Source organism: Oncorhynchus clarkii, chromosome 19 (genome assembly GCF_045791955.1).
Source record: "Oncorhynchus clarkii lewisi isolate Uvic-CL-2024 chromosome 19, UVic_Ocla_1.0, whole genome shotgun sequence".
In the NCBI taxonomy this organism is placed as follows: Eukaryota; Metazoa; Chordata; class Actinopteri; order Salmoniformes; family Salmonidae; genus Oncorhynchus; species Oncorhynchus clarkii.
Window position 1 is genome coordinate 15,454,321 of NC_092165.1, and position 26,535 is coordinate 15,480,855.

Sequence of the window (26,535 nt, forward strand, 5' to 3'; positions counted from 1 at the left end):
GAAAAGGAACATCCTGACAGTCTGAGGCAGGGTGCTCTGCAGTCATCCTGCTATTGACAGGGATAATGTGTCAGTTCTTATTTGTCAGTAGGAATTAAATGAGTGGGTCCTGCCTTGATTACTGTATTAGATTTACAGTACTTGTCCTATAGATTTCGTCGTCTTAAACTGTTACCTAGAATAAACTGACAGCTGTATCGCTAGCATGTCATTCCAGGAAAGGGGCGTTTTAGCAATCTGCTCCTGCTAGCTAGCAACAGATCGACTTGTTGTAACTATCAAGCTACATCTAACGGTCTAGAAGGACAGAACACTACCACTCAACACCACCTGCAACTGTTCTGCAGTAAAACCTCGCAATCCCAAGTATTTCTCTGCCGCTGCCACCACAACCTCTATTTTCGGCAACTTTCGATCCATTTCTGCAGTACAATTGACAACCATAGCTATGAATGCCAAGAAACCTACCTTACTGAAGCACATTCTTTCCATCACTCTCTATTAGCTTCTGCCTACTCACAGAAATCCTCTCAGGATCCCTCACCCTGTACCGACCTTTCTCTACCACCCTCTTCACTGCTTCAACATGTTTTTTGGGACTCAGGAATTTGACAGCAGAGGCATTACAAGGAATCCTGTCGATGTAATGCTCCATCCTCACAGGCACCTGAGCCTGTTTAGGAATGGGATTTAAACTGTGACTGAAGGAGTGGAATGATATTTTTATGTATTTTGTATGATCTCGGTTTAACCCCCCTTCCCGCAATGGAATATTTTGTTTCAATACCAATAGGTGTAGTTTGCCATAAAACTTTAAAGAAGGAGATTTGATGTGTAACCATACAGTTAGCCATTGTTAGCAGATAATAATAAACAGTACCGTAATTCAAACAACAGCGCGCATATCCTTCTCATTTAGCCACACCCTTTGAGCTATGACGCCACCCAATAACATCGTTTCTCTTCAGTGTAAACGGAAGTGATCAGTGACCAAGAAGAATTTCCACATTAGCGTTTTTATTGTTGATATTAAGACGTGTATTGACAACATGGAACTCAACATATGACTTATTTAACTGCACAGCATCACATACTTATACCCCATGTAGTCTTTAATTCGCGTTGGAGGCCGGACTTGGTTCATAGACGTTTTTTTTAGGTAACGCTAGTTAGCTGCTAACAATGGCTAACTGTATGGTTTTTCACACTCAAATAGCCTCCATCATGGAGGTGCTAGCAAATGCAGCCGTAGCAGATATCTGTAAACTCGTAGATGACGACTATGCAGTGTTTCGTTTGGAAATAACTCAAAGCCAGAAAGAAAACAGGGCATTGAGGAGGAAACTACAGCTACTGGAACTAAAGGTAGCACGGGAGCGCGTCGTCGCCAGTCGTCCCAGTAGTGTCAAGATCCTCGACCGGTACAGAGGAATAGCAAGAGGTACATTTTGCTGAGGCTGTGCGGCCTAACGCCATCCATATATAACTCGGTGCCTGTCGCCCCGTTCCCCTCTGCACATGTGTTAACTGGAATTGGGTCTTGGTCAGTTTTTGGATAGTATGCAATAATTCCCCAGATTACTTAGCTATCTTGAACAAAGAAACAAATAATATTCTAGCCAGATTAATTTACTGCATTAGCTATTATTTAATCAACGAACGCAATGTGTTGCATGGAACATAATACATTGATCAATAAAAAGTATATCAACTAGTTATGCTAAGTGTTACCTTACATCCTTACCAATTCTAGACAGTGTCAAAACTGTCAACAGTAGCTAACCCCCCCCCCCCCCCCCCCCCATTCACTCTCAGGTGAAGCACATCTCACTGGAGGCAACAGGAGCTTTGAGAAGCCAGCGAGACACAATACATGGGGAGATGGCCAACCAATCACTGTTGATGAGGGGAGTGGAACTTCAACCCGGCATGTTATCGTGATAGAGGTGAGTGTAATAGTGTTATATAAAAAATATGTCAGAAAGGTTCCCCTCAGCTATTCACTTGCTTACATGTACATCTGCCATAGGGGAGCTTGTAAGACTTTTCTAAGATGCTGTTATACAATTAAATTCATGTACCAGTAATAACCTCCTCTTTTCTTTTGTCAGTCTGCAGATGCAGAGGCTGCAGGTCCTGGGGTCAAGCAGGAGAGTTCTGAAGGAGAGGAAATCCAACAGCACAGCAGAGACATCCAGACTGGAGCGTCTGGAGCACCCCCTGTAGCCACGGAGGACCCTACCACCGCCCCAGCGCAGCCCAGGAACCGACGCAACATCATGGAGGTCAGTGGAACGCTGAACGCCGTTCTCAAGACAGAAACAGACACAGAGACTTTAACTGAAACACAAAGGCTAGACACAGGATCTGACCACAGATCAGACCAAGGGAGACTGGTCTGTCACACAGCATCTGATCCTGCTCCCGGCTCAGTGTATTTACTTTACGGTAATCAGAGCCCGAGGACGGTTCAGTCCCAACGGGACTCAGATGACGCGTTACATGATCCATCTTGTTCTTACACTACAGAGATGGACCCTGGCAACATGACCTTGGGTTTAGAGACACAGACTGATCTGTCTAGAGGGGACTGGAACCGGTACAGTAGTCGTGTATACTCTGATGAAGGGTGCCTAGATAAGAAAGGGGAGAGTTTGGTTGTAGATGAAGTGAAAGTGGAGTGTGAGGTTCCTCCCACATGGAATGCAGATAGTCACCTAGGATACGGACTCTCACAGAGCAGAGGTTTCTTAGATTATAGGGAAAGCTCAGAGACAAATCCGAATGTTGCAACCCACTCCCCTTTACACTCGCGCAGGGATCTTGACCCAGTGTCAACGTCGATTGGGCCTTACGATTCTCACGGCCACATCCTTTTCGATCAGGTATCGAACTCAAACGACAGGGCTAGAGGCCAGGGAGTGGGAGGCGCATCAGGCAATAGTAAAGAGAAACGGTTCCTCTGCATGTTTTGTAACAAAGGCTTCAGCTGCCCCCAGAAGGTGGAGATCCACCAGAGGGTCCACACAGGAGAGAAACCCTTCAGCTGTACACAGTGTCACAAACGCTTTGCCCAGGCTTGTGACCTGAAGAGGCACCAAAGGGTCCACACAGGGGAGAAACCATACAGCTGCCCCCAGTGTGATAAGAGGTTCTCCCACCAGCACCATCTGAAGAGGCACATGAAGGTCCACACAAGATAGAGACTAGGTGGAGGGCCGAAAAACATTAAGTTGATTGATCCCTGTCGAGGGAGGAGCTGATGACAGTAAAACATTCTTATGATCACTATTACATGTGTTGGTACTTTCCATTCTTACTCATTTTCTCATAAAAAGTATATTCCAAAATTCTGTTGGGCAAATTTTCTAAACTGCTTAACTTTGAACCAATCAGAACTCCAGCACAAACACCTTGTGATGAAGGCAGCCAATGGACTGCTTCTATCTACGACGTAAACACTGCCTCTTGTGAAAACGCATGTTGCTGTCTGATGAAGGGGAACAGATATAGCTAACTCCCAAAGACTGAAATAAGATAAATATCTGTTTAAGTGCACTGGAAATATGCAGCATGCAACATGAATTGTCTTGATTTTATGAAGAGATAACGCCGTTTACAATTTAGCCAACTTATTGAAAGCTAGCAAATGTTATTTTGACTAGCCTAGTCAGCTACTGTAAATGTCAATGTGTTTCATTAGCTTTGTCAGTGAATTCAATTTTTTAAATCATGTTTTGTCTCATTTCAAGTAACTAGCTGCAAGCTTAAATAAACATTTGATCATATAATTTGCATAGAAACCCAATAAAAGCATGTAGATAGAAAGATGTGTGTGTCATGAATGGAGGTCTAAAAATGATGGCTGCATATTAGCCAAATCATATAGCATACCTTGCAGTACAATCTTCTCTAAAAACAGTTGTAACATGTTGTAACATGTGCTTTGCAATCAGAAAACCAGAGTTTGATTTCTAAACCAGATGAGACCTCAAATAGCAGGTGCCCAATTCCATTGTGGACCTGCACAATGTTGAATGCATTACAATATAAAGTATGGAAAATGATAAAGAGCCTTTAGGATTATAGAAAAAAACAGTTGGGAAATGAATGTTTGTGTTTTAAACACTAAATGTTCAGTGAATGTGAATATATTTAGGTGGTTTAAATTATACATTTTCCTACTAACCTTCTAAAAGTTGACAGTGCCAAGATTTTGCAAATCCATTCATTATTCTACTAACTATGACTGAATGTGAGACGAGTTTCCCATAATGTACGTTTGTTGCATATACAGTGCCTTCGGAAAGTATTCAGACCCCTTGACTTTTTCCACATTTAGTTACGCTAGCCTTATTTTAAAGTGGATAAAATAGTTTTTCTTCAATCAATCTACACACAATACTCCATAATGAAAAAGCAAAACACAGGCTTTTATATTTTTTTTATACATTTTTGCTAATACTGAAATACCTTATTTACATAAGTATTCAGACCCTTTGCTATGCGACTCGAAATTGAGATCAGGTGCCTCCTGTTTCAATTGATTATCCTTGAGCCATTTCTACAACTTGATTGGTGTCCACCTGTGGTAAATTCAATTGATTGGACATGATTTGGAAAGGCACACACGTCTATATAAGGACCCACAGTTGACAGTGCAAGTCAAAGAAAAAACAAAGCCGTGAGGTCGAAGGAATTGTCCGTAGACCAAGAACACAGTGGCCCTGATCATTCTTAAATGGAAGAAGTTTGGAACCATCAAGACTCTTCCAAGAGCTGGCCGCCCGGCCGAACTGAGCAATCGGCAGAGAGGTGACCAAGAACCCAATGGTCACTTTGACAGAGCTCCAGAGTTCCTCTGTCGAGATGGGATAAACTTCCAGAAGGACAACCATCTCTGCAGCACTCCACCAATCAGGACTTTATGGTGGTGGTCAGACGGAAGCCACTCCTCATGTGTAAAAGGCACATGACAGCCCGCTTGGAGTTTGCCAAAAGGCACCTAAAGGACACTCAAGCCATGAGAAACAAGATTCTCTCGTCTGATGAAACCAAGATTGAACTCTTTGGCCTGAATGCCGAGCGTCACATCTGGAGGAAACCTGGCATCATCCCTATGGTGAAGCATGGTGGTGGCAGCATCATGCTGTGGGTATGTTTTTCAGCGGCAGGGACTGGGAGACTAGTCAGGATCAAGGGAGCAAAGTACAGAAAGATCCTTGGTGAAAACCTGTTCCAGAGTGCTCAGCACCTCAGACTGGGGCGAAGGTTCACCTTCCAACAGGACAACAACCCTAAGCACACAGCCAAGACAACGCAGGAGTGGCTTTGGGACAAGTCTCTGAATGTCCTTGAGTGGCCCAGCCAGAGCCCGGACTTGAACCCGATCGAACATCTCTGGAGAGACCTGAAAATAGCTGTGCAGCAACGCTCCCCATCCAACCTGACAGAGCTTGAGAGGATCTCCAGAGAAGAATGGGAGAAACTTCCCAAATACAGGTGTGCCAAGCCTGTAGTGTTGTACTCAAGAAGACTCGAAGCTGTAATCAATGCCAAGGGTGCTTCAACAAAGTACTGAGTAAAGGGTCTGAATACTTATTTAAAATTGATATTTCATTATATATTTTATTTTATATATGTGAGAAAAAAATGTGCTTTGTCATTTTGGGTTATTGTGTGTAGATTGAGGGGAAAAAATCATTTTATCAATTTTAGAATAAGGCTGTAATGTAAGAAAATGTTTTTAAAAAGTCAAGAGGTCTGAATACTTTCCGAAGGTGTGGACTGACAGTGAAATGCGAACTTATGGCCCTTCCCAACAATGCAGAGAAAGAAAAGAGAGATAATAGAAAAGGAACAAATGTATTCAGAATTAATAAATATACACTCTGAAAACCCAATTCCTCCCTCGACAGAAGATAATGTAGCTTGCTAAAGCCCATCACCTGTACGCACTGCAGGAAGCGTTTCTGGGAGAGGCGCTACCTCAGGATACACCAGCAGAAAAAAACATTCCACTCTATAACATAGAAAGTAAGGCTGGAATTTGCCAGGGACCTCATGATAAAATATTATCACAATAGTTAGGTTCCGATACAATATTTATTACACTTCTCACAATTGTGTATGTATTCCGATTCGATGTTGCAATTTGATGTTCCAAACATATTGCTCATTATATGTCTGCTGCAGAGAGATGAGAGAGCGTGAGAACTAGTTTTTATAAATCTGGGAAATAAAAGTGCTGAAAACATGTTGGCTCACTATTTAAAAAGAAGATGGAGAACAAGCTATAGGATGAAAAATACCAGAATTTTTTTCCGCAGGTACAGCCGACTAGCGCCAGCTACCGCTACCTACAGTAGCAAAAAAGTAATAATAATGAAACTTTTTTTAAATGTATTTTTTATAAATCGGTAATTGGAGTCAAATATCGATATAATGTAATCTAAAAATTATATTGCAATATGTAGCTGACATGTTAAGCAATATGTAACACGATTTGTAACCATTCCAATCATTAAGTACATATTAATTTTCATTGTTGTCAAGAGAAGAACCACCGATGCATTTGGATTAATGAGAGTAACAGATTTCAGTGTTGAATATTCCTGAGCAGAATATTGCATCCAGACATTGTGTGATATATAAGGCAGTGGTCTAAGACACATCGGTCTAAGGCACTGCATCTCAGTGCTAGAGGCGTCACTACAGACCCTGGTTCAATTCCAGGCTGTATCACAAACGGACGTGATTGGGAGTCTCATAGTGTGGCGCACAATTGGCCCAGCATCGTCTGGGTTAGGCCGTCATTGTAAATAAGAATTTGTTCTTAACTGACTTGCCTAGTTAAATAAAGGTTAAATACAAATATATTAACACTAAAAAGTACGTTGCATCAAATAAAAATCTAATGTATTTATAAAGCTCTTTTTACATCAGCAAATGTCATAAAGTGCTATACAGAAACCCAGCCTAAAACCACAAACAGTAAACAATGCAGATGTAGAAGCACGGTGGCTAGGAAAAACTCCCTAGAAAGGCAGGAACCTAGGAAGAAACCTAGAGAGGAACCAGGCTCTGAGGGGTGGCCAGTCCTCTTCTGGCTGTGCCAGGTTGAGATAAGAGTACATGGCTATTAAGGTCAGATTGTTCTTCAAGATGTTCATAATGTGTTTGTACTGTGTAGGCTATATGATGTTCACAAATGCCTGTATCATTACTTCTATTCAACTACCTTATTTTTTATGGGTAAATGAATGCAGTTTATCAAGTTCATGCAGTTTTTAGTTGAGACGTATGTGTGGTTTATATATTGTGTATTTAAAACTCAGACTTTTCATTCCAAGACTTTCATTGAGACTCTCTTTAGTATACATCACATCTGATCTCACTCTATTCTGCATACACCCAACAGAGCTTTATAACCAATATACACGTACTAAATATACCCACACTAACAAACACCTACTGTACATGTCAAAATAGTTTAGTCAGGTTTGTCTGATGATGACTTTTGACTTATCGTAGCTGACATCTTTTTTTTTTACCCACAACGTCATATTTATGTCCACCATGATGGGTTTAACAATGAAGTCATTCTGTATTATGAGAATTTTGTTATCAATGTTCATAAACTTCAATTAATCTACTCAGTCTGCAACCCAGAGTTTGCAAGGTTCTGGTTTAAATGAAACAGACAGAGTTCACAGCTTACAATAGTCAAAATGTTTATTCACGAGAGCACTCTGAAGTCCATTATTCAAAGACATCCATTTTATACCTTGCTCCTTACTTATGCACATACTTCCACACAAACAGTAGATATCCTACGCACATACATACACACGAACAGTAGATGAGTTGTATCCTTCTCCAGAGTTCTCACCACTGTGTATCACTACCCAGCCGACAGTTCCATTCCCCCGAGATTAGGGAAACCTTGAGAAGTACTCCCTGTCCTATCATATGTTTCTCAGAGTTCTAGCCAGGTCGGGTCAAACACAGTTTAATTGTTCTCGGTATTTTCTTAGACACACATATAAACACACATTTCTCTCCCTCCCAGTTCTCTTCTGAACCTAGTTGGACATACATTTAATACTTTAATTATTCCTTATACATGCTACATAAACTATAATCCCTAATAGTTAGGTTTCAGGGTGGAATTATTTAATCATTATCTTTTAACATGTAAATTCCCTTATCATTCTGTAACTACAGTACAGGACTCATGTAGTGGGGAAGGGTAAACACTCCATGTTGAAAGTGTGTATCTGTGTGTGTACGTACCTGAGGGAGTGTATGTCTCTGTAATCTGTATCACCTGTCTCTTCCAGGAGGAGGAGGGTCCAGAGGTGCTGCTGGTGAAGGAGGAGGAGAGTCTGAGGAACCCTGAGGGGACCATCGTCATGGAGGACAACCAGACTACACCACCTCCTGAACTCACAGAGGAACCAGCTGAACAGCACAGGACCAAACACAGTCTCACTGAGGTGAGCCCACTGTAGACTACTGTCTGAATGGTATTAGGTCAGGGCTCGGATCTACAAAGCCTCTCTGAGTAGGAGTACTGAACTAGGATCAGTTTTGCCTTTTAGATCATGATGAATAAGACAATATAGACAGATGGGGACCTGATCCTCGATCAGCACTTCTACTCTGAGACTACCCTGGGGCCGTATCCACAAAGTGTCTCAGAAAAAGTCACAGGAATTTGGTTATAACCTGTTTTAAGACATCTGAGCTCAGAGTAGGTTTTAGGATGATATTAAGACACTGCTCAGACAAACTCTGAGCCAGGAGTAAAATCAACTCTTAAAAGTTTCTCAGCTGGTAATCAGGACATTTTGAGGTACCGTAAAGGAAAGATAGTGATGACGCTCATTGACAATGTTACGGGCCCTTCCCAACAATGCAGTGAGAAAGAAAAGTAACAACAGAATAACAGTAAATACACAATGAGTAACGATACATGGGGTACCAGTACTAGGATAATTGAGGTAGATATGTACATATAACTAGGAATAAAGTGACTAGTCAACAGGACAGATAGTAAACAGCAGCATATGTGATGAGTCAAAAAAAAGTTAGTGCAAAAAGGTCAATGAAGATAGTTAACCAAATAGCCTCCCGGACTATTTAACTCACTATTTAGCAGACTTATGGCTTGAGAATAGAAGCTGTTCAGGGTCCTGTTGGTTCCAGACTAGGGCTGTGGCGGTCACGAAATTTCGTCAGCCGGTGATTGTCAAGCAAATAACTGTCGGTCTCACGGTAATTGACCTTTAATTAACATAGACACATTTAGCATCTCCTGGCTTCCATACTCCTGCATAAAAGCCACTGATGCAGACCTTTGGAACATCTACATTTAAAAAGTCTAATACATCCATTTAATATAGCCTACACCTTCACAATACATCCATGTAATATAGCCTACACCTTCACAATACATCCATGTAATATAGCCTACACCTTCACAATACATCCATGTAATATAGCCTACACCTTCACAATACATCCATGTAATATAGCCTACACCTTCACAATACATCCATGTAATATAGCCTACACCTTCACAATACATCCATGTAATATAGCCTACACCTTCACAATACATCCATGTAATATAGCCTACACCTTCACAATACATCCATGTAATATAGCCTACACCTTCACAATACATCCATGTAATATAGCCTACACCTTCACAATACATCCATGTAATATAGCCTACACCTTCACAATACATCCATGTAATATAGCCTACACCTTCACAATACATCCATGTAATATAGCCTACACCTTCACAATACATCCATGTAATATAGCCTACACCTTCACAATACATCCATGTAATATAGCCTACACCTTCACAACAAATCCATTATTTATTTTAGACAGGTCTAAAGAAACATGATATGAAGGAAATGTAGTCTATTTCAGAAGAACAGAATAGCATACTCTGAGTTGTTAGGTCCTGATCTGGCTATGCCAAATGGCTGTGGGCTACACTAGTTCAGTTAGCAGACAAGATTTGCTTATTCCGTGGCATTATTTTATAGTATGAAGAATACAATTGAACAAAGCTGAATAAATAGAAAGGATATTTTCTCCAAACCATTTGAGGGAGTGCGCACATGCGGCTATTCTGTGTTGAGCGGTTACCAAAAATAGGTACTCCTACATGTTTAATTTAGAGTTATTAATGTATCTTTAGTTGTTCTACAAACGTTGGGCTTCATGTTTTGATTTGTAATACATTGTAAGGCTGCATGATGCGACTCTAAATGATTTTCTTTTGTCGCTTGAAAGGCATGAACTCTGCTTTCTTTTTTTTGCGCAGGCTGTACACACTTCGTCAGTCTCTCATTCACAATTTGAGAAGCACTTGATAATGCCTTGAATTTCCCGGCGGCATCCCCTTGTGTGGCCATAGTGCACCCTAAAAAAAATCCATGCCTTTTGCAGCCCTTCACCCTGATTGCTGCATGCTCCGTAGCATTTCTCACTCACATTGCCCTCTATCACGTGATCTGGTCTTTCTCACAGGCTACAAGTGAAGACAGACACATCGGGACGCAACTGAGCACGTTCTTATCCAATTCCGAGGTGCATATTGAAGATATTGGAAGAACTGTCCACATTTACTTTTCGTCAGCCAACAAGATGATCAGACCTAACGTACAGCAAAAGCACTAGCCTTTGGCAATCTATTATCCCTCATAGTACAAAAGTTGGCCTATTATATTCTGTACGAGAAATAAATATTCCAAACATAGTCTGGGGACAGTTGTGGGATTCGATATATCTCAAATTAATACAACCACTAGCATCAAAAAAAACGTTGTTACGCAATGTGGCTGACGCAACAGATCAGAACATTTAGCTTAAAATGTTGAAAAAATATTAGGCTATTTCTTCACATTATAAGCGCAGCAATACGCACACGGCAGTAGGCTATAAGCGTGAAGGTTCCATTGGCGGGAAAACCCCATTATCAAAAGTGACCACACAATTATGCATGAAACTCAGGCGCTGCTTATATATGCCATTTAGGCTCTACACCCCTTGTAAAGTGGATTAATGTGCTTAATTTTAAGAAGATATTTGACCACTTTTTAGTTGTGATTACAAACCTTCAAACAGGCCTATGGACTATGAGGTGTGCGATTATGATTTTTTTTTTATTAAGTATCTTTTTCTTGCCTTATGCTGGGCATCATTCACAAGTTATAATATATAATTAACAAGTGATAAGCTAATAGTCACCCATCAGACTATTCTTGATTTAATTTTATCTTTACATATACTAAATAATATATGTGTGAAATCCGTTTTGATTTAGAAATGGACCATTATTTTGCACCTGTCTCGAAATGGGCAGGGGAAAAAAAGACATGTCATCTATGCACTTAAATAGAGAATGGAGGACGCAATATCCGTGGTTCATTTTCATGCCAGCCAGGTTGGCTATACTCCTGTTGTAAAGAGAAGCAATATGCTTAATAATAGGAAAGTTGAGAAATAAATATAGTAGGCCTAGCCTATAGAAATCTGATGGGATCCTCCTTTTTTTAAGAGGCCATCACTCTGTTTTTTTACACAATTTCATAGCCATAGAAATGTTACGCAACATGAGCTTATGGACTCTCATGAAGTGTTTGATTAGATTTTCGATTACATTTGCATTGATGCCAGAGTGATTAGAGGGACAATAGAGTGCTGAGTACCAGGCAGTTAGCAAGTTTGGTATTCTACTAATGACCATCAGCAGCATCAGAGCTTGGAGAAGCCTAATTATCGTGACAAAAAGGTCACACGGAATTTGACTGCCTTCATGACTCGTGACCACCGGTGTGGCGGTAAGGTCACTGCAACAGCCCTATTCCAGACTTGGTGTATCAGTACTGATTGCCGTGCGGAAGCAGAGAGAACAGTCTATGACTTGGGTGGTTGGGGTCTTTGACAATTTTTAGGGCCTTCCTCTGACACCGCCTGGTATATAGGTTCTGGATGGCAGGGAGCTTGACTCCTGTGAGGTACTATGCTGTATACACTACCCTCTATAGCGCTTTGTGGTTGGATGCCAAGCAGTTGCCATACCAAGCGGTGACGCAGCCAGTCAAGATGCTCTCAATGGTGCAGCTGTAGAACTTTTTGAGGATCTGAGGGCCCATGCCAAATCTTTTCAGCCTCCTGAGGGGAAAGAGGCATTGTCATGCCCTCTTCATGACTGTGTTAGTGTGTGTGTGGACCATGATAGGTCCTTAGTGATGTGGACACTGAGGAGCTTGTAACACTCAATCCACTCCACTACAGTCTGGTCGATGTGAATGGGGGCATGCTCAGCCCTCCTTTTCCTGTAGTCCATGATCAGCTCCTTTGCCTTGCTGACGTTGAGGGAGAGGTTGTTGTCCTAGCACCACACTGCCACTTCTCTGACCTTCTCCCTGTAGGCTGTCTCATCGTCGTCGATGAGCAGGCCTACCACCGTCGTGTTGTCAGCAAACTTAATGGTGTTGGAGTCGTGTGCGTCCACACAGTTGTGGTGAACAGGGAGTACAGGAGGGGACTAATCTTAGTGATGAGCTTTGAGGACACTATTGGGTTGAACGCTAAGCTGTAGTCAATGAACAGCATTGTCACCTCTTTTCCAGGTGGGAGAGGGCAGTGTGGAGTTCAATAGAGATGGTGTCATCTGTGGCCCTGTTGGGTCGGTATGCGAATTGGAGTGGGTCCAGGGTGTCTGGTGTGATGGTGTTGATGTGAGCAATGACCAGCCTTTAAAAGCGTTTCATGGCTACAGATGTGAGTGCTACGAGGCGATAGTCATTTAGACAGGTTACCGAGGCGTTCTTGTGCACAATGACTACAGTGGTCTGCTTTAAACATGGGGCGGCAGGGTAGCCTAGTGGTTAGAGCGTTGGACTAGTTGCAAGTTCAAATCCCCGAGCTGACAAGGTACAAATCTGTCGTTCTGCCTGCCCCTGAACAGGCAGTTAACCCACTGTTCCTAGGCCGTCATTGAAAATAAGAATTTGTTCTTAACTGACTTGCCTGGTCAAATAAAAAAATAAAAACATGTAGGTATTACAGACTGGGTCAGGAAGAGGTTGAAAATGTCAGTGAAGACACTTGCCAGCTGGTCAGCGGATGCTCTGATTACGCGTCTGGTAATCCGTCTGGCCTTGCGGCCTTGTGAATGTTAGAACTTTAAACAGGTTCTCTCACATGAGCTTTTTGGCAAAACGGATTCAGTTTTCCTGCATTAAAATCACTGTACCTCCTCTGGATGACCATTTTCTTGTTTGCTTATGGCCCTATACTGCTTTTTGAGTGTGGTCTTAGTCCCATTATCTTGTTGGGGTTGTAAATAGACAGCTATGAAAAATATAGATAAACTCTCTTTGTAAATAGTATGGTCTAGAGCTTATCATGAGGTATTCGAACTCATGAGAGCTGAACCTCGAGACTTCCTTAATATTAGAGATCGCACACCAGCTGTTGTTAACAAAGAGACATACACCTCCCCTTTGAGCTTACTGGATGCTGCCATTCTGTCCTACTGCTGCCAGATGTATATTATCCATGTTCATGTTCAGCCAAGACTCCGAGAACCATAGGTTATTACAGTTCTTCAGGTGCCGTTGATAGGATAGTCTCGAATGGAGCTCGCCCAGTTTGTTTTCCAGTGATTGTACATTTGCAAATAGAAGGGGGGTTAGAGGTGGTTTATGTATTCGCCTATGTAGTTTGTCAGGGCGCCTGCAAGTTGGCCTCTGTTGCGCAGTCTTTTTATTTTCCGAGTCTTCGTTCTTAGGGCCTGGTCCGGGGTGAGCAGTAGGTCCTGCTCCTCTGACTCGTTGAAGTAGAAATATTAATCCAAATCGAGGTTAGTGATCGCTGTTCTGATGTCCAGAAGCTCTTTTCGGTCATAGGACTTAGAATTATGGGGAATAACTCATCACGATGAGGTATTGCCTGCTTTGGACTATAGAATGCTTCAGACAAGTATCAAATGTTGCAATGGTAAAATGTTTAATATAATTTTCACCTAATACAATTACTTTGCCTACTCTTAATTCTTGCCTAATATTTTTTTGCATGCATAACCTTTTTTGTAACCAATTCTGATGGTGGTTAAAAACTGAATTTTGTCAATGGGCTATTACAGTTATATCAACACATTCGTCACTACTGTTTAACAACTCTAAATCGCTTTGGCACAGTAGGCATCAACCAACTTGCCGATAATGTTGCATAAAACGTTTGAACAGTCTATCATTTTCATTGAACATAATCAAAGTTAACATAGGCCATACCATGTGAAAATGATAGACTTTCAAACATTTTATGCAACATTATCTAATGCTTTCAATTTCCAAACCTACAGGCATGCCCAATTTAAGTATATATTTTTTAAAGATAGACTGTCAACGTCTATCAAGGTGATATTGCGCTCCAAAGGGATAACATAAAATAACATAATGTAGGTTATTGAAATAATCTTTAGCCTAGTGGTTAAAACAATTTAGGCATATAATGTGAAATCATTGTCAAAAGCGCAAGAGATACTGTTGCAGGTAGGTCTACATCATTTATGAGTTGATCATATTCAAATATAAACACTTTCTTTCAAGAACTCCAAAGTCATTGCCTATGGTGCAAGGAACCACTGACTCGCTGACCTTTTCTATTATCAAGACACTTGCTCAACTAGTTAGGACAGCTCATGAGGTCTCCTAAATATCTGTAGACTAGATGGGACTCTTATGACTAAAGATGCTTCAAGCATAGCTTTTATTTTTACCCGTTAGAATAGGAGAACTACTACTCTGAGACACATTGTGGATGCGGGTCCTGGTCTTGATTCATTTTGTCTTAAGTGTGGGACCATGTCTTTGAATTATCAAACCATTAAAGAGTATCAAGTAATAAAATCAACTAACATGTTTGTATAGTATTCATAGCAATCTCTCCATTGCCCAATCAGAAGCTGCTTCATAGCAGGGTGCTCGTATCAGATTTCTTGATCCAACAACCTCTCACTCTGTATCTCTTACAGTCAGTAGACATGGAGGATGGGAAGCCTGATCTGCTGCTGGTCAAAGAGGAGACAATAGAAGATGGACCAGAGAGCATTGACCTGCTGAGTGGACTAAAGATGGGGGAGCAAGGTAAGGGAGAAATGCACATACAGTAGCCTACATACAGTAATAGATCTTCAATGGAAATAGTAATGTGCCTGGCTATTATTTTTTCAGAAAATGAAATCAATACAACTTATGTTTACATACAAAAACACACAATGCATGAACTTGACCAGGTAATTGATTTAAAAAAAACTCCATATGTAGAGTTCTCTGCCATGTTTTTTAAAAGTCTATTTTCTAATCTCTTCCTTCAGGTGATTGGCTGGAGGTTAAAAAAGGAGACTGGGCGGCCATCTTGGATTCCCAGACCGGAGCAGCCAAGGGTCGAGGAGACGACATCACCGAGCTGGCCAGGGCCAGAGGCGACATAGTGGAGGTCAGTGGATGGGACAGCATCCTTAATGCCGGGCTGGGGAACAACACTGTTAACCACAACCCAAAACAGACAGTCGAACACAAAACAACAGCCAAACTTAGTTTCCATGACAACAGACTGGCTGAGACCAGGGCAAGGCGTAGATTTGGTCTGCAGGGACGGGGTGGTGTGGTTGTGAGTCGGGAGAGAACAGACACAGACTCGGCTAGCGATGCTCCGTCCTGCTCCTATAGTTGTGATTCAGAGAGACTGATGGGGCCTCAGGTTAACCCTGTAACAGATGCTGCCTTCAGCCTGCCTTCTATAGGATCTATCAACTGGAACATGGACCCTGCAACAACACAGACACTCCCTGGCCTTCATCCTCCTCATACTATTCTAATGTTAAACCAGACCTCCGACAATGACAGTGCCTCAACACTAAATAGCTACACAAGCCCATTGACAAATGACAGTAGTGGAGATGGAATCAGAAAAGGTGGTGGCGCCAAAGAGAAGCGATTCCCGTGTTCGTTCTGTGGGAAAGCCTTCAGTTTCCCCCAACAGGTGGAGATCCACCAGAGGATGCACACAGGGGAGAAACCTTTCTGCTGCAACCTGTGCCGGGCCAGTTTCTCCCACTTATCCAGCCTGAAGAGGCACCAGAGGGTCCACACAGGGGAGAAACCTTTCGGTTGCCACCTGTGCCGGGTCAGTTTCTCCCACACGTCCAGCCTGAAGAGGCACCTGAATGTCCACACGGGAGAGAGGCCATTCGCCTGTACGCACTGCGAGAAGAGGTTCTCAGAGAGAAGCTACCTCAGGTTACACCAGCAGAAAATGCACACGGCCCATGTATAGTGTAGAGTAGTATTAGTTAGTTTGTAGTTAATTATGTTTTTTTTATGTAGTAGGGAACTGGATCAGATGAACTGAGGAAAGAATTAGTATGATGAAGCAGAGTAGATGATATGGTGATGGTTGGTGTGATGGGGTCTTTTAAAATGCTTCACTGATAAGAAATGACAACATTGTCCTGATGTTTGATGCGCTTGTTTTATAATGAGGAACTGATAGTGCCTTAATTCATGTTTTCTTGACAAAGTAATGAAGCTGTGTGTAATGTTAAACCTTTTCCAAAGTATTCTCATTCATTTTATCAAAGCGAGGGTACCAGATTTACAGAAAAGGTCAAGTGTTACCATAAGGAGAAAAAAATATATACTTGTTACTAGGGCTTTTGCGGTAATCCAGCATTCATGAGTCATGACCTCAATAAAATTCTATGTGACCAGTCATGGTAATCTCCTTTTAAGCACTCTGGACATATGTTAGTAGTACCCAACTCGGTAATGATCATCAGGTCGCTAATGGCCTGGTTCTCAGGGCTCTATTGTCCTTCTAGCCCCTCTGACATCAACGCAAATGTCATCGAAAATCACAAACACTTATCATCAAAACATTATGTGCTTTTAAAACTTACCTCCCTGTGATTGGTTGATTAGTTGATTAGTTGTAGTTCTGCTCTTGAACAAGGCAGTTAACCCACGGTTTCTTAACTGACTTGCCTAGTTATCATAAAGTCAAAATAAAAAAATAAAAACTGATGGAAAAAAAGTTGATAAAAAACAGATATAAGATATCTTTGGTACAAAATTGGCCAAGCCTAAATCAAACGAATTCAGTCTACATTATAGTGAATGTTGATTTTATTTTGAATAGCCTAGTAATAGGGCACGTTTTATATTTTTCATAATTATTAGGCTGACACATTACCTTTAGCTACAGAATATCTCACCACCATGTGCTTCCATCTCCTCCCCGCTCTCCTTCATGACATTCTTCAGCGCGCAGAGAGAGGCGCTGTCAACAGTTTAATGAAATACCGTATACAGTTTCGGTGTGAAAACATGTTACTATCGATTTTCTCTTACAGAATTTCACTTAGTTTCCCAAATGAAGCACTGGGTAGCTGCAGGAACAGGTTTGGAGTGCCCATGGCATACAAAGTTTGGGCGGAATATCTATCACATGTTGCGCCGCGACATAACCGTAGTTTACCGGATATGGGACGAAGCGGCGGGAAAGTGGCCTCCATTCGCTATTCGATACAGATGATATGTTTTATTTTTTTCTTGCCCATGTTTCTGCAAATGTGATAATGGGCCATTATAGATCTAAACTAATTTGACATATTAGTTCAGATTAAATTGAGAATAGTCTGGTGAAAGAATGGTCACTTGATGAAAGCTGGAGGGAACAGCATGTGCAGCCAGCCTGAGGCAAGGAACCGAGCACAAGCTTTTTTTGCGATATTCTCAAAATCGTCAATACCCAAGAGTCGCATCATGCAGCCCATATATCTTTTGATTTCTAAGGCATCCTAAGGTTTGTATCATTCACAACTAAAGTTGCCAAATTACTGAAAATCTAGCATATAGGACCTGTTCAAAATGATGAATTTTACGTTCAACATAGACACTTAATATGCGCACTCCTCTGGAAAGGGAAAAATATCATTTCTATTTTAGGTTCAATTATAATCTTCTTACTATAAAATCATATAATATAACACAATGGCATGGGACTTAAGGATATCTTGTCTGCTAAATGAACAAGCCTACAGCATGGCGCACAGCCATCAAATTATGTATTTTTGACAGTGTACAGTAGGGCAACTCATATTCTATTCTTCTGAAATACATTTTCTTCATATCATGTATCTTTAGACTGGCCTAAAATAAATCTTGGCTTTATTGTGATGGTGTATATTCAATTGATTTGATAATGTTAAATGTAGATGTTCCAAAGTTCATCAGCAGCTTGTATGCATGGAGGCCTGGAGATGCTCAACGTGTTTATGTTAATTACTGGTCAATTACGTGAGACTGACAGTTTTGCATGACAATAACCAGCTGACAATTTGTCATGACCACCACAGCCCAACGTATTGTTTTCTTTAATAAAAAAGTACTGTACTTTACATTATGTAAGTGTATTTCCATTTTAGTTGAAATTAAATACAAATTTGACTCTGCTGACTGGCTTGTTTGTTTTTTTTTGTATCATTTCAGTCGAACCAAAACATTATACTTAATTATTGAATCAACACATGGCTTTAAAAAATTAAATAAAACTCCAATGGTCCATATTGTTGGGTACTTGAATCACAGTGTTAGAGATGGGCTTGACTGTGGGTGAACATTTTATAATATGTCATGTTACTGTGTGTACAGCAAGAGTTTCTTATATGAACCTTTTATATGCTCTTTTGTAAAATGTGTGTTTAGTCTGCAGTCCATGAAGACCTGCTGATATCCGGTGTTGCTGGCGGGAGAGAGTGGACCTCTGAAGAGGCTGGTCACAAACCCTGGCCCCGGATCAGAACCCTGGATCAGGAGCCATTGTTATTCCGTCCCGATTCGGAACTAGGTCCAACCGACGAGGGACAGAGATTCCACCACTACACAGAACACAACCAGTGGACAGGTGGACTGAACAACCTCAGTCCTGGTGGTCATCAGAGAGACAGAGGCTTCAGTCAGGGATCCAGTCTGAAGCCCAGACCCTTCTCTTCACAGTCTCAGTGCAGGGATGAAGCAGGACCTGGGGCTGATAGAGATAGACCCTCCTGTTCCTATGATACAAACACCACCATGATGAACAGAGCAGGTCACCTTAGGCGTCAGCCTTCACAGAGAATGGTGGGAGATCCCCTGGGTGGTAGTCTATCAGGAAGTCTTTCTTTTCCTTCAGGATCTCATCTAATATCTGGTGACTGGGTTCATAGTAAGCCTGGACCTGGGTCTAGCCTTCCTCAGCTGCCTCATGGTAACCCCACGAATGCAGACAGGGTCAGGGTGGGCGTTCACCACGAGAGGCACCTAACCTATAACACAGCACACAATCCCATCAACACCAAAACAATGGCTAGAGGTCAAGGAGGGAGCTCAAAGACTAACCACCTGGCGGTGGTGTCTCCTGCTTCTACCTCCTCTGGTGTCATAGGGTCACAACGTAAGAGGCCAAGCAATAGGACAGATTCTGAAAAGCCGTATGCCTGCCCCACGTGTGGGAAGAGCTTTGCGGAGGCAAGGTATGTGAAGCAGCACCAGACCATTCACACCAAGGAGAGGCCCTTCAAGTGCAAACTATGTTCCAAGAGCTTCTCCTTCCTGAGTTACCTCATCAGGCATAGGAGTGCCCACAATGGGGATAAATCGTAGCAATTCTTTAGCTGAACTATTATAGTTATCATGTGAAGTATCCTGGGCTAATATTTTTTATTACTATATCCCTCAGTTGAGCATCTGGGTACTCGGACGTTCTCCCATTATACAGATTGGTTGTTTGGTGTGCTGGCATAGCCAACACACTGTCATTGAAGTCTAACACTATATAAATACAGTGAATTCGGAAAGTATTCAGACCCTTCACTCAGTACTTTGTGAAATCACCTTTGGCAGTGATTACAGCCTCGCATCTTCTTGGTTATGACGTTACAAGCTTGGCACACCTGTATTTGGGTAGTTTTTCCCATTCTTCTCTGCAGACCCGCAAGCTCTGTCAGGTTGGATGGTTGGCGTCGCTGCACAGCTATTTTCTGGTCTCTACAGAGATGTATGATCGATCGGGTTCAATTTTGGGCTCTAGCTGGGCCACCCAAGGACATTCAAAGACTTGTCCTGAAGCCACTCCTTCATTGTCTTGGCTGTGTGCTTAGGGTTGTTGTCCTGTTGGATGGTTAACCTTTACCCCAGTCTGAGGTGCTGAGCACTCTGGAGCAGGATTTCATCAAGGATCTCTCTGTACTTTTCTCCTTTCATCTTTCCCTCATCCTGACTAGTATCCCAGTCCTTGCCTCTGAAAAACATCCCCGCAGCATAATGCTGCCACCACCATAGGGTTGGTGCCAGATTTCCTCCAGATGTGATGCTTGGCATTCAGGCCAAAGAGTTTTCTCATGGTCTGAGAATCTTTATGTGCCTTTTGGCAAACTCAAAGCGGGCTGTCATGTGCCTTTCACTGAGGAGTTGCTTCCGTTTGGAGGAGTTGCTTCCATTTGGCGGAGTGCTGCAGAGATGGTTGTTCTCCCATCTCCAGAAGAACTCTGGAGCTCTGTCAGAGTGACCATCGGGTTCTTGGTCCCCTCCCTGACCAAGGCCCTTCTCCCCCTATTGCTTAGTTTGGCCGAGTGGCCAGCTCTAGTAAGAGTCTTGGTGGTTCCAAACTTCTTCCATTTAAAAATAATGGAGGCCACTGTGTTATTGGGGATCTTCAATGTTGCAGAAATATTTTGGTACCCTTCCCCAGATCTATGCCTCGATACATTCCTTTCTCGGAGCTCTTCGGACAATTAATTCGACCTCATGGCTTGGTTTTTGGTCTGACATGCATTGTCAACTGTGGGACCTTATATAGACAGGTGTATGTGTGCCTTTCCAAATCATGTCCAATCAATTTAATTTACCGAAGGTGGAGTCCAATCAAGTTGTAGAAACATATCAAGGATGATCAATGTAAATGGATGCACCTGAGCTCAATTTCGAGTCTCATAGCAAAGGGGCTGAATACTTATGTACATAAGGTATCAGTTTTTTATTTGTAATAAATTAGCTAAAATGTCTAAAAACCTGTTTTCACGTTGTCATTATGGGATATTGTGTGTCGATTGAGGAAAATAATTCATTTAATCAATTTTAGAATAAGGCTCAAATTTCCAAATGCACTGTACATTCCCCCTTTGGAATTTGGTTTTACCTTTGTTCTAGTCATAACAAATATAATGTCCCTCCCAACAACATTTTGCATAATCAGGTGGTACCTGTTCCTTTAAATCCTATAATTAGGTGGTCAAATCTGTTAATTAATGAGAAATCATGTTGTCCTTTTGATATGTTGACTTTTTATGAACTTGTTTATCATTTAGAATTAAAATGGGCGTAATTTTCATTCGTCCTATGAAAGGGTTTCCACTAGATTCTACCGCCAAAGTCATTTAGGCTATACGTAAAAATGAATTAAATAAAAAAAAGTGCTTTTTGGTCTTTAATTAAAGTTATGGTTAAGGTTGGTTTTAAAATCAAATGTTAAGAAGAGACATTGTGGAAATAGGCAGGGTTTAGACAATAATGATTTTGGCTGTGGATGTTAGTGACGACTGCTTGAAAGATAAGCAGTACCGTAATTCACATTACAGCGCGCATACCCTTTATTTAGCCACACCCTTCTATGACGCCTACCAATAACATAATTTCTCTTCGGTGTAAACGGAAGTAAATTACGAGTAACAACTTTCACGTTGGCGTGTTTATCGTTGCTATTTAGACGTTTATTAAAACCATGGCACTTAAAATGACCAATTTAACGGCACAGAATCACATACTTACCATATGTAGTCTTTAATACTTGTTAGAGACAGGACTTTGTGATAGATATATAGTTAACGCTAGCTAGCTGCTAACGTTAGCTAACAATGACTAACGGTATGGTTTTCCACACGCAAATTGCCTCCATAATGGAGGTGTTAGCGAATGCCGCCGTGGCAGAGATCTGTAAACTCGTAGACGACGACTATGCAGTGTTTCGTTTGGAAATAACTCAAAGCCAGAAAGAAAACAGGTCATTGCGGAGGAAACTACAGCTACTTGAACTGAAGATGGCACGGGACCGCGTCCTAGCCAGTCGTCCCAGTATCAAGATCCTCGACCGGTACAGAGGAATGGCAAGAGGTATGCTCTGCAGAAGGCGGAGGCTACGCGGCCTGTCACCGTTCATATATAGATAGTTCAGTGCCTGTCCCCTCTCTTCTGCACGTGTTCAGATGTGTTACCCAGAATTTGGTCTTGGTCAGTTTTTGGATAGTATACAATAATTCCCCTGATTACTTAGCTATCTTGCACAAAGACACAATATTATATTCTAACCATATTCTATTTACTGCATTTCCTATTATTTACTCAGTAAAAAAACAGTACATGGAACATAATACAATACAGAGAAATAAATAGAGAAATAGCATATCAAGAAGTGTTACCTTAAATCGTTAACAATTAAATTGTTTACAATTCTAGACAGTGTCAACAGGGTACAATATACAGTTGAGCATGGACAGTACCGGACTTAACCCCATCTTTCCCTCAATCACTCTCTCAGGTGAAGGACATCTCACTGGAGGCCACAGGAGCTTTGTGAAGCCAGCGGGACACAATACATGGGGAGATGACCAACCAATCACTGATGAGGGGAGTGGAACCTCAACCCAGCACGTTATCATGATAGAGGTTAGTGTAATAGTGTTGCATAAAAAATGCTACTTTGTAAATCAATGGCCTGTTTATTTCAGCAAGGCTTTCTTCAGCTATTGACTTGCGTACATGCACATTTACCATAGCGGAGCTTGTTTGACTTCCCTACGACATTGTTATCCAATTTAGGTTATAACCTCCTCTTCTTGTGTTAGTCTACAGATGCAGAGACTGCAGGTCCTGGGGTCAAGCAGGAGAGGTCTGAAGGAGAGGAGGACCCACGGCACAGTAGAAACATCCAGACTGGAACGGCTGGAGTGCACACTGTAGACACAGAGAACCCCATTGCCACAGTGCAGCCCAGGACCCAACGCAGCATCACGGAGGTCAGAGACAGACACAAGTCAGAGACAGACACAGAGACTTTAACTGTAACACAAAGCCTTATACTCACAGGATCTGACCACAGATCAGACCCAGAGAGACTGGGGCTGGGGCCACTGGGATGTCCTCCTGCTCCTGGCTCAGAGTACTTACTTTACGGTAACCCGAACATGAGGGCTGTTAATTCCCATCTGGACTCAGGTGATGTGTTAGAGACTGGCAATGATCCGTCTTGTTCTTACGCTACAGAGATGGACCCTGGCAACATGCGATTGGGTTTAGAGACACACACTGATCTGTCTAGAGGGGACTGGAACCGGTACAGTAGTAGTGTATACTCCGAAGGGTGCCTAGATAAGAAAGGGGAGGGTCTGCTCATAGATGAAGTGACTGTGAAAGTGGAGGGTGACCCTCCTCCCATATGGAATGCAGATAGTCAGCTAGGAGACAGACACTCACAGGGCAGAGATTTCTTAGATTACAGGGAAAGCTTAGAGACCAATCAAAATGTTGCGACCCATTCCCCTTTGCACGCACTCAGGGATCACGACCCAGTGTCAACGTCGATGGGGCATTCCGATTCACACAGCCGCGTCCTTTTCGATCAGGTATTGAACTCAAAAGACAGGCCTAGAGCCCAGGTTCAGGGAGGGGGAGAAACATCAGGCGGTATTAAAGAGAAACCGTTTCTCTGCATGTTCTGTAACAAAGGCTTCAGCTGCCCCCAGAAGGTGGAGATCCACCAGAGGGTCCACACAGGGGTGAAACCCTACAGCTGTAACCAATGTCACATGCGCTTCGCCCAGGCTGGCAACCTGAAGAGGCACCAGATGGTTCACACAGGAGTGAAACCCTTCAGCTGTCCCCAGTGTCCCATGTGCTTTGCTCAGGCCGGTGACCTGAAGAGGCACCAGAGGGTCCACACAGGGGAAAAACCCTACAGCTGTACCCAGTGTCCCATGCGCTTCGCCCAGGCTGGTCACTTGAAGATGCACCTGAAGGTCCACACTGGAGAGAGGCCGTTCGCCTGTACACACTGCGGGAAGAGGTTCTCAGAGAGAAGCTACCTCAGGATACACCAGCAGAAAAAACATTCCACTCTATAACAGAAAGTAACCATTCCAATCGATAGCTTCTGATGTTTAGATCAAATCCTGCATTAAAGACTAAGATTAATTTTCATTGATGTCAATCAAAAATAGCCACAGATACATTTGGAATAATGAGAGTAACGGATTTCAGTGTTTAATAATCCTGAGTAGAATATTGCATCCAGACATTGTGATACACTACACTGTATAACCCTAAACAAGTCTGATAGATAGTGTTTGTACTGTGTCGGATATAAGATGTTCACAAATGCCTGTTTCATTACTTCCATTCAACAATTTTTTTCCCAAGACACTTTTAATGAGAAAATGAATGCAGTTTATTGAATTCATGCAGATTTTTTGTTGAGAAGTATGTGGTTTTCATATGGTGTATTTCAAGACTTCCTCCCGTGATTAAACTTTTCCTGTTGTAAAGTGATATCGCAAGTATAAATACAATGTTGAACAATACAATGTTTTGAACAAAAGTTTTTTGACACAACTGCAAACTTCATGGAGTAAGGCATTCAATGAGTTGGTTTGATGGGAAGTTGTGATGCCATTGGCCTAGTGAACAAAAGAAGAAAGGCCTAACCCACCCACTTGTGCTATGTCCTGGACCACCTATTAAGATGTGCCTTTTTGCTAAGTAAATCAGGTGTTAAGAGGTGAAAAGGAGACTGGAGTGGCACCTTAACACTTGTTCATGTTTAATAAACACAAAATGGGACTTTTCATTCTAAGACTCATTGAGACTCTCTTTAGTATACATCCCATCTCACCCTATTCTGCATACATCCAACAGTGCTTTATAACCATTATACACTTACTAAATATACCTACACATACCCACACACTAACAAACACCTACTGTACACCTCAAAATAGTTTAGTCAGGTTTGTCTGATTATGACTTTTGACTTATCATAGCTGACTTATTTTTACCCACAACAACATATTCATGTCCACCATGATGGGTTTAACAACAATGAAGTCATTCTGTAACTACAGTATAGGACTCAAGCGTAGTGGGGATGGGTAAACACTCCATGTTGAAAGTGTGTTTATCTGTGTGTGTGTACCTGAGGGAGTGTATGTCTGTGTAATCTGTATCACCTGTCTCTTCCAGGAGGAGGAGGGTCCAGAGGTGCTGATGATGAATGAGGAGGGGTGTGAGGAGGGTCTAGACGACACCTTCTCCTGAACCCACAGAGGAACCAGCTGATTAGCACAGGACCACACACAGTCTCACTGAGGTGAGCCACTGTAAAAAATTGTCTGCATGGTATTAAGTCAGGTCCAATATCCACAAAGCAACTCAGAGTAGAAGTGATGATCTAGGATCATATTTGCCTTTTAGATAATAATGAATAACACTATGTAGACAGGTCCTTGATCATCACTTCTACTCTGAGATTGCAGATAAGGGACCATGCTTTTGAATGACCAAACCATTAAAGAGTGTCAAGTAATCAAATCATCTATCACTTTTCCAGTTTACTACTATAAGAATAGTGTTCAAATTTATTCAAATTAAATACAAAATTGACTCAGTGCTCACTGACTTGGTTATTTTTGTATAATTGCAGGAACTGAGGAACCCTTCTCCGTCAAACCAAAACATGATACTTAATTCTTGAATCAACACATATGGCCATTTAATAAACTCCACTTTCTCCACACATTTTATAATATTATGTTTCTGTGTGTACAGTAAAGAGTTTCTTAGAGTGCTTTCAGAAAGTATTCACAACCCTTGACCTTTTCCACATTTTGTTGTGTTCCAGCCTGAATTTAAAATGGATTACATTTTGATGTTTTTGTCACTGACCTAAACACAATACACCACAATGTCAAAGTGGAATTATGTTTTTACACATTTTTATAAATGAATTAAAAATGAAAATATTAAATGTCTTGAGTCAAGTATCCAACCCCTTTTGTTATGGCAAGCTAAATAAGTTCAGGAGTAAAAATGTGCTTAACAAATCACATAATAGGTTGCATGGACTCACTCTGTGTGCAATAACAGTGTTAAACATGATTTTTGACTGACAGCCTCATCTCTGTACCCCCCCACACAATTATTTGTAAGGTTCCTCAATTGAACAATGAATATCAAACACAGATTCAACCACAAGACCAGACCGGGGAGGTTTTCCAATACCTCGCAAATGAAGGCAACTATTGATAGATGGATAAATATTTTAAAAAGCAGTATTCCTTTGAGCATGGTGAAGTTATTAATTACACTTTGGATGGTGAATCAATACACCCACTCACTTTGAAGATACAGG

General features: G+C 41.7%; 2 protein-coding genes across 2 annotated transcripts; both read left to right on the top strand.

Moving 5' to 3' along the window:
* Positions 1–966: 966 nt before the first annotated feature.
* Positions 967–22,523, top strand: LOC139374765 (uncharacterized). The gene is made up of 7 exons (XM_071115897.1): positions 967–1,441; positions 1,816–1,946; positions 2,112–2,285; positions 8,343–8,498; positions 15,074–15,185; positions 15,416–15,537; positions 18,807–22,523. The coding sequence occupies exons 1-7, from the start codon at positions 1,183–1,185 to the stop codon at positions 19,740–19,742; spliced, it is 1,890 nt and encodes a 629-aa protein (XP_070971998.1). The 5' UTR covers positions 967–1,182; the 3' UTR covers positions 19,743–22,523.
* Positions 21,784–24,975, top strand: LOC139374793 (uncharacterized). The gene is made up of 3 exons (XM_071115934.1): positions 21,784–22,247; positions 22,672–22,799; positions 22,979–24,975. The coding sequence occupies exons 1-3, from the start codon at positions 21,992–21,994 to the stop codon at positions 24,251–24,253; spliced, it is 1,659 nt and encodes a 552-aa protein (XP_070972035.1). The 5' UTR covers positions 21,784–21,991; the 3' UTR covers positions 24,254–24,975.
* The last annotated feature ends 1,560 nt before the right edge of the window (positions 24,976–26,535 follow it).